This window comes from Olea europaea, chromosome 8 (genome assembly GCF_002742605.1).
Source record: "Olea europaea var. sylvestris chromosome 8, O_europaea_v1, whole genome shotgun sequence".
Classification (NCBI taxonomy): Eukaryota; Viridiplantae; Streptophyta; class Magnoliopsida; order Lamiales; family Oleaceae; genus Olea; species Olea europaea.
Genome location: NC_036244.1, coordinates 12,263,597 through 12,272,680, shown reverse-complemented (window position 1 = coordinate 12,272,680; position 9,084 = coordinate 12,263,597). Strand labels below are relative to the sequence as shown.

At 37.4% G+C, this 9,084-nt stretch overlaps 2 protein-coding genes across 4 annotated transcripts; both read left to right on the top strand.

Moving 5' to 3' along the window:
* The first annotated feature begins 601 nt into the window (after positions 1 to 601).
* On the top strand, positions 602 to 7,768 carry LOC111398817 (calmodulin-binding transcription activator 4-like). Of its 3 annotated transcripts, XR_002703414.1 has the most exons (7): positions 602 to 873; positions 989 to 1,114; positions 1,202 to 1,317; positions 1,786 to 1,874; positions 2,175 to 2,220; positions 7,264 to 7,520; positions 7,674 to 7,768. XR_002703414.1 is itself a non-coding variant. In XM_023025925.1 (6 exons), exons 1-6 carry the CDS (start codon positions 864 to 866, stop codon positions 7,312 to 7,314), a joined length of 438 nt encoding a protein of 145 aa, XP_022881693.1. In that variant the 5' UTR covers positions 602 to 863; the 3' UTR covers positions 7,315 to 7,651. The 3 variants fall into 3 exon arrangements, 2 of the variants coding, with proteins under 2 accessions (XP_022881693.1, XP_022881694.1); XM_023025925.1 differs by lacking the exon at positions 7,674 to 7,768 and having other exon boundaries at positions 7,264 to 7,651; XM_023025926.1 differs by lacking the exon at positions 7,674 to 7,768 and having other exon boundaries at positions 7,258 to 7,651.
* Positions 7,690 to 9,075, top strand: LOC111398816 (uncharacterized mitochondrial protein AtMg00240-like). Its single transcript, XM_023025924.1, has 3 exons — positions 7,690 to 7,768; positions 7,928 to 8,536; positions 8,628 to 9,075. Exons 2-3 carry the CDS (start codon positions 8,125 to 8,127, stop codon positions 8,810 to 8,812), a joined length of 597 nt encoding a protein of 198 aa, XP_022881692.1. The 5' UTR covers positions 7,690 to 7,768; positions 7,928 to 8,124; the 3' UTR covers positions 8,813 to 9,075.
* The last annotated feature ends 9 nt before the right edge of the window (positions 9,076 to 9,084 follow it).

The following is a 9,084-nucleotide window of genomic DNA, read 5'->3' as shown; positions in this document are numbered from 1 at the left end:
AATTTAGAAAATATTATACTTGTCCGATTTTTGTTGGTCGGTAGATGAGAGAGACGATAAACGAGAGAGAGAGAGAGAGATAGTGAATTATGTGGAAAATAAAATTATATTCCCCTTAAAAAAAAATTCCTTGATTTTGAAAAAAATATGACCACGTAACAAAATGTAGGAAAATATTTTACATGAAAAAAATGTCAGTCAAACAGTACAAAAGTAAAAATTTTTGGTAAAAAAATATATTTTTTATTAAAAATATTGACAATCAAACGAACCCTCAATATTTTTTTTGCTACCAAACTATCTAAATTCCTTTTATTCATACCATTTTCATTTTGAAGATTATCTATCTATGCCCTTGTTTGAACCACATTATTGTCAAAATAATGTATTTTTGAATAGTGTATTGATGAAAAATTTGTGATTAAAAAATAATAAAAAGTTATAAATTTATGTGTAATATTATTTATTAAAAAATATGTAGTTAAAATGATATGAAATTACTATTTAAAAATATATATTTTTTTAAAAAAAATGTGGGTCAAACACGGTCTATACCTATACCACTAATATAAGCGTCAGTCTTGTCCACAAACATCTTGGAAACCTCCATTTCCTATTCGAAGTCAAGACTTGACTTTTCTCTCTTCCCACTCAGTTTCGTCAGTTCCGATCATACGACGTCGTTCGATCTCTACACGCCAGCAACCTTACCGTGACCTCTATCGCCGCACTCTATCTACTTCACGAATCACGAACCAATTTGTTAATGATTTAATGAAGTATGAATTTGAATGATTGAAGTCGAAGTGTTTTCTCGTCAGTTGGTGCCAATCTGATATTTTTTGCTGCATACAATTCGTACGATGCAAACAGGTTAAATGATTTTTCTGCATTTCTCATGATTTACTAGAAATGCAATTTTATCATATTGATAGCTATTTGCACAATGGAAAATAAGAACTATAAGCAATTTTGCTCTGAATTTCAGGATATGATATCAAACATTTGGCTCGAGAAGCTCAAAGTCGGTGGCTAAAGCCTGCTGAAGTGCTTTTCATATTGCAGAATTACGAGGAGCACCAGCTCACGCATCAAGTTCCTCAAAAACCATCCAGTAATTTCATTACTTCACATTTATTCAAGTCGGGCTTTTTACCTGATCTTGATCTTGTTTGTATGTCTCCAATGATTGCTTAAACAGGTGGATCTTTGTACCTATTCAACAAGCGAGTCCTGAAATTTTTTCGTAAAGATGGTCATAGTTGGCGCAGAAGGAAGGATCAGAGAACTGTTAATGAAGGACATGAACGGCTTAAGGTTGCTTATGTTGTTCTCATATTGATGTGCATCATGCTTCTTTTGGAATTAGCTAAACGAAAGAAATAGATAGTTAAAGAAAGGGGGTTGGGGGGGGGGGGGATGGAAAATGCTATTAATTGATATTTATGAAAAAATTTCTAATCAGAAAGCACCAGAAGAGAGTGAAAACATCTTGCGTGTTTCTGGTCTTAATTACCATCAATTGTCAGCATAACTATGAAACCAATCTTGGAAATGTTGATAGACGTGCATGAATATTAAAATCATGGAACCTATAGCCATCTCATGTCATTTGAAAGTTTTAAGGCTGCACTGCTGACAACTATCCGAACTGTCACTGGGGAAGAAGATATATCCCTATATCAGTTTTGTAGTATATATGAGACCCCGATTAAAAGTTCTTTGCAGTTGATGATGGAGTATGCCAGTTGTAATCTCATTATATGAAATTTTTCTTACGGCTAGGTTGGGAATGCTGAAGCAATAAATTGTTACTATGCGCATGGAGAGCAGAATCCTAACTTTCAGAGACGCAGCTACTGGATGTTGGACCCGTGAGTTTTGCATATTTATTAGATGTCACCTTTTCTACAGTTGTTACTTCTAGTTTAGACTAACGTGACAGTAGAAATAAGATTTATTGAAGTTTCGATCACACCAATATCATGTTTTTTTAGTACTAAAGATGGAAAAGGTTGTCCAATGCATGTGGTGATGCATAGCTTCCAACAACTTGACATGCCCTGTTATTTTTAAGATAAAGTGGGCTGTGGAATTTGCTGGGCTATTTTCCTTTCTAACTCATTATGCTTTCTTTTTGTCAATTTTTTTCTTTCCTTTTCTTGGGTTAACAGGGCTTATGAGCATATTGTTCTTGTTCACTACAGAGACATTGAGGAGGTGAGCCTTCTGAACCTAATTGTGGACAAAGCGCATCAAGTAATTGTGTGTACCTATATTTTTTACCATAACCTACAAAAATCCATAAGGCACTCACTTTTACTGCTTTTGTGCATTTTTTTTCATTTTAAACTCGCTATATGTTCTCATTTCATTTGTGTACTTGGTAGAACTGAATGGCTATTGTTGAGAATCAGATGGATTCTTGACTAAGGCAGAAAGGAATGGAAGCTTGAAGATGAATTTCACATTTATTGATGAATTGAATTGAATGAATTGTTTACACGAGACCTGAGCTACATTTATACTACAACTTGCCAGTATAATGAACTGAAATAACAGAATAACAGAAAATAACTAACTCCCCTGAACTGTAATAACTAACTCCTCTTCCCTGCTCGTTTTTCTTCTATTTTCGACTTTTCATCTTTTCTTTTTAATTCCATGCTGTCAATGTGTGATGCAATACTCCAACACCCCCCTAAAGGTGAACATGTATGTTGAGAAGGTTCATCTTGCGAAGAGTGTGATGAAAAGGTAAAGATCCGAGAGGCTTTGTAAAGACGTCTGTGAGTTGAAGCCTTGATGGAATGTGGAAGAGTTTAATAACATTTTGTTGCAACTTTTCACGAACAAGATGACAATCAATTTGAATGTTCTTTGTCCTCTCGCGTTGGACTGGATTTGTGGCTATGGATAATACTCATTTGCTGTCTGTATAGAGTAAAGTGGTTGTGAATGAAGAATGTTCAGGTCCCATGAGGCATTAAGGAGCCATTGAATTTCACATGTAGTTGATGCAAGTGCTCAATACTCTGTATTTTTTTTTATTCAAGAAGTTTGACCCCCCCGCTATTTATTTTTTTCATTTTATTTTGGGGACTTATATTAAATTGTAATGTGTCTCATAATCGAGAAAAAATTTTTGGGGGTCATTTCGGTTTTGGATTTGGGGCAAATAGGTTCAAGAGATGAGAAAATTAAGGATACACATTGAAAGACTAACCTAATCCATAATGCACATTTTTGTTAGTTGACAACCATCAAGCGAAGCAAATACACATTTATCTTTTCATCTTTCGTTTCCTTTTCGTTCGTTTCGAGAAATCTATCAATCAATTCCTATTCTTTCTTTTTCTCTCGATTCTTTTCCGATCGAACTATATAGATTCTGTTCATGGATTAACGAAAATTTGCAAAAGCTCTATTTGCCTTTGCTAATGATCGACTGGTGGAGACTTGTTTCTTTGATTTCCATGAAATCAATGAGTTGCCAGGAAAGATTGCAAAACCAGTGACAGTTCTTTGAGTGTCTATGCAGCCTGCTCAATCACTATCTGGAAAGGCCTTTAGTTGCAAAATCTGAAGATGGAAAGAATAGACATTGCCTTGGTGTAGCCTTTAGGTATCTTAACACTCTATTTACTGCTTGATGATGACTTACAGTAGACGTCGCAAGAAATTGACTTTGTGCTTTGACGGATTAGGCTAAGTCAGGCCTTGTAGTTAAATACAATAATCTACCAACAAGTCTTCGATAGCCTGATGGATCTTCATATATTTGTGTTAGTTGCAGTGTCTTCGAGGATGTCAAGGGTATATTTTCTCTAGCACAAAGAGATACCAGTTTTGGACCTTACATTCTCTAAACCAAGAAAATACTTCAGCTACCCTAGATCTTGGATGGTGAACTTGTCAAGTTAAAAGGTTTTCAACTGTTGAATTTCCAGAATGCTAACACTGGCCAGTAACACATCATCCACATAGACTAGCGAGGCAATAAAGGAATAGTTAGATTTCTTGATGAATAGAGATAAACCAGAGTTGCCTTGGACAAAACCATAGTTGATAAGAGCATTAGACAGCTTGGCAAACCATTGCCTAGAAGCTTGCTTTAGAGACTCTTCAGAAGTCTGCAAGCTTTCTGTCAACCTTTTGCAGTCAATCCAGGGGTCAATTCCATGTATACCTCTTCACGTAAATCTCCATGTAAAAAAGCATTATTTACATCTAGTTGGTGTGTCAATGAGAGATCGATGAAGATTATTTACCATTTTTATATTGTAATCATATTTGTATAATTCTCTTTCCGTACTTGTAAAATTCTCTTTCCATATTTATATAACTTTATTCCTATTTAACACAAGAATCTCGAATGGGAAGATCATTCAATCTAAAAGATTGTTATGGTATTAGAGCCTACCTCCGAGATTGCTGAATCATGGGCTCCTTCCGTTGGTCACTGAGTCATGTAGTGGCATCTTGGGTTGTGGAATTGGGGGAAAACTATCTGACTTCCTTCACAGGTGGGAGTCAATTCTCTGTAGGTGGTCGGAGCTGAGTCTGAGATTCTCCAGCGTTTCTGTGTGCGAGGCGTTTCTTTGTGTGCGGCGTTGCTGTGGTTACTATTTGTGCAATCAGCGTGGGAGATCGCCTCTCAAGTTATTGGCGTCTTCGTCAGTGTGTGCGACGACCAACAGCGGCTCACATTTTGTTTCTCCGATGATTGATGCGAGTCCGTGGGATTGCATCTTCGTGATCGGTGTGAAGCAATGTGGGTTTGGCTGTGATTTTGGGTTTTATTAACTGGGCCTGATCAGTTAAGGTGTGTGGGTTTGGGTGTGGGCTCGGTAATTGAATTGGGCCTCTTGGAGTAAGTTGTGCGTTTAAAAATTGAAGTGGGCTATGGTTATTTTTTTTTAATTTCTAAGTGGGCTATTGTTCAAAGTGGGCTTTGATTAGGGTAATTTGTGGACTGAGGTTAAAATATTTTGTGATATTCTTACATTGAGAAGTCATGTTGATCAAGGCATTTTGTGTTAAATTCACATGAAAGAATTATTCAATATGTGAATTTCAATTCAAGATGTTCTTAAAAAGGAAGGGAGCTTTGGGGTCATATATGATGGGTCTTCTAAAGCACCTGAAGATGCTAAAGATCTCATTGCTTGGGAAATAAAGGATGCTCATATTATTTCCTGGATTTTGGGATCTATGGAAGCACACATGGTGAATAATTTATGCTCCTTTACTACTGCTAATGAAACGTGGGAATATTTAAAGCACATTTACTATCTAGACAATAATGCTTGAAGATTCCAGTTGGAGTTAGAGATTACCAACTACACAAAGGATAATCTCACTATTGAGTAGTACTACTCTAGCTTTTTGAACTTGTGGAATGAGTACTCCGGCATAATTCATGCCAAGGCTCCTGCGACGGCATTCTCTGCACTACAAGATGTTCAAGAAGTTAGTAAGCGATATGAGTTCCTGATGAAACAACGACCCGAAATTGAAGTGGTTTGAGCGGGTTTATTGAATCATGATCCGGTTCCTTCATTGGATTTGTGTCTGGGTGAACTTTGGGCGAAGAGCAACAATTGGCTACTCAAGCTGCTATGGGAGCTGATTTCTCCTCAGCTAATGTGGTCAAGGTTGCATATGCTGCTCAAGGACGAGGGAAGGGTAAACTTCAGTGCTTTCGTTGCAAATGATACAATCATATTACTAGTAATTGTCCTCAGATAGTTTGCAATTATTGTAAGGAACTAGGGCATATCACCACAAACCTCCACATTTTAGGCTAACATTCGAGGTACTACTTCAGGGCCTTCAACCTGTACTTACCTTCGAAATGGTCTAGCAGATGATTGCTTCCGCTTCCTCTGCCTTGGGGTTACAAGGTAAGGGTTTAGTTGTTTCTTCTCCTTGGTTTGTTGACTTAGGAGCATAAAATCACATGACAAGTATTTCTGATTCATTGAATAATATTCGGCGCTATATTGGCTCACAATATAATCAAATCGCTAATGGCAGTACTCTTCCTATTACTGTTGTTGGTGATCTTGGGTTTCTATTTGGTAATGTCTTTGTATCTCTGAACTTATCTACAAACTTGATTTTGGTTGGTCAATTGGTTGATATTAACTGTGATGTATATTTCTCTCGTGCTCGTTGTCTTGTGCACGATCAGGGGCCGGGGAAGGTGATCGGGCCTAAAGTTGAAAGATTATTTCCATTACAGTTCACTATTCCTAACGTTATGTCTTTGGCTTGGATTAGTGTTGAACTCTAGCATGAGATTTGGCATAAAAGATTAGGGCATCCACACACTTTAATTTTGCCTCATTTGTTGAAACGTGGTTTCTTTGGTAATAAAGATCAGTTTCAATTCTCCAATTTGAATTTTGATTGTGATACTTGTAAACTTGGGAAAAGTAAGACTTCCGTTTCTGACCCATGGCAATCGTGCTGATAAATGCTTTAAGATTATTCATAGTGACATTTGGGGCATCACACCTGTCACTTCACATGCTCAATATAAATATTTGTGACGGTTATTGATGATTTTAGTCGCTATACTTGGATATATTTTCTTCAATCGAAAAGTGAGGTTAGTACCGCTCTTAGAACTTTTGTAGTTTACATTAAGATAGTTTTCTGCTAACATTCAAATCCTAAGGTCTGACAACGGGGGAGAATATATGTCTCATAATTATTAAACCTTTTTGCAACAAAAGGGTATTCTCTTAGCGTTCTTGTCCATATACTCCACAGCAGAATGGTGTAGCCGAAAGAAAGAATCGGTACTTGTTGGATGTTGTTCGAGTTTTGTTTTTGGAATCTTCAGCTCCGACTAGATTTTGGGTCAAAGCTCTAGCCATAGCCGTATACCTAATTAATTGACTTCCTGCTCAATATTTGAATTTTGACTCGCCTCATTTTTGTCTATATGGTACGCATCCTAATTATGATATGTTACATACTTTTCGATGTGTTTGTTTTGTTCATCCGCCTTCTCATGAATGTCATAAACTTGCTGCTTAATTTTTAAGATGTGCTTTTATGGGTTATAGTATTGCTCAGAAGGGTTTCATCTGTTACGATGGTATTGCTAACCGCTTTCGTATATCTCGCAATGTCGTTTTCTTTGAAATCAATATTATTTCCAGCAGCGTGTCATGTCCTCTTCTTATTTAGCTCCACTCAGTAAATTTGAGGATGACTCTCGTCTAATTGAACGTTTTAAGCCAGGTTTAGCATATCAGAGACACTAACCTTCAGCCCCACCGCTTCTCCAGACTCTACTAATCTTGGGCGATCCACTCGCATTACTAAACCTCCCAAATGGTATGGTTTCTTTGCAACCTTATCTCATATCACTGTTCCTACTACTTATTTTCAGGTAGTTACCCAACCTTGTTGGGAAAAAGCAATGCAAGAGGAACTCTTGACTGTTTAGGAGAATCACACTTGGAATATTGTTCCTTGCCTTTTTGGGGTCAAACCTATTGGATGTAAGTGGGGCTACTCTACTAAGCTACGCTCTAACAATTCCTTATATTAACATAAAGCTCGGTTGGTGGCTCTTGGTAATCGCCAAAAATATGGAGTGGATTATGGGGTTTTTTTAGCTCTCATTGCGAAAATGACCACGGCTCTTGATATAGCTGCCTCCAAGGATTGGTCTTTGCGACAGATGGATGTTAAAAATGCTTTTTTGCATGGCGATCTTCAGAAGAGATCTATATATCTCATCCAGCAGGTCTCTTCTCCAAACCCTTCTTGATGTTTGTAAGCTAAAGCGTTCACTTTATGGGTTGAAACATGCTCCTCGTGCTTGGTTTAACAAGTTTTTTTCCACTCTTTTGGGATTCTCATTTACTTAGAGCCAGTATGACTCATCACTCTTTATCTCTGTCAGCGAGGCTGGTATTGTACTCCTTCTTGTCTATGCGGATGATATAGTTATTATAGGGACAGACTTGGGATTGATATCTCACCTTCAAAATCGACTTAAGGAATCGTTTCATATGAAGGATTTGGGACCTTTACAATATTTCTTAGGTCTTGAGGTGCTTTCAACTCCGTTCGGGACTTATCTGCATCAACAATAAGTATATGGAGGAGTTGATTACATTAGCTGGACTTCCGAATGGTAAAGTTGTTGACACTTCTTTGGAGGTATATGTGAAGTATCGCAAGGAGGAGGGTGATCTTCTTTTTGATCCTTTTTTATATTGTCAGCTAGTGGGTAGTTTTAATTACCTTACTATTACACGACCTGATATCTCTTTTATTGTTCAACAAGTTTGTCAATTCATGCATGCTCCACGATATCTTCACTTAGCCGCGATACATCATATTATTAGATATTTGATTGGTACGCCCGACATGGGTCTTTTCTTTCTAGCCAACTTCTCTCTGAAGTTCATAGGTTATAGTGATGCCGTTTGGGCTGGATGTATGGACACTCGTTGCTCGATTACGGGTTTGTGTACGTTTCTTGGGAGTGCGCTTATTTCATGGCGATGTAAGAAGCAAGATTGTGTTTCTAAATTTTCTACCGAATTTGGGTATCAGGCTATGTCATCTGATTACTCTGAGATTGTCTGGTTTTCTAGGTTTTCTGGCGGAACTTGGTTACCCTCAGCTTGAACCTACTCCACTTCATGTTGACAACACTAGTGCCATTCAAGTTACTGCTAATTCTGTGTTTCATGAATGGACTAAGCACATTAAAGTGGATCGTCATTCCATACGGAAGGCTTATGATGATCGAATTATTTCTCTTCCACGTCACCACTAATATTCAGATTGCTGATGTGTTTACTAAAGCAATGACGAGACAGCGATACCAATTTCTAGTCAACAAATTGATGCTTCTTGATCGTCCAGTATCAATTTGAGGGGGGATGTCAATGAGAGATCGACGAAGATTACAAGAATCCCGAATGGGAAGATATTTCAGCCTAAAAGATTGTTATGGTAGAGATGTCAATTTTTTTATTGCAGCCACAGCAAGTAGGAGTCGAATGGAAGTGATTTTTGCTACAAAAGAGAATGTGTCAAAGAAATCTA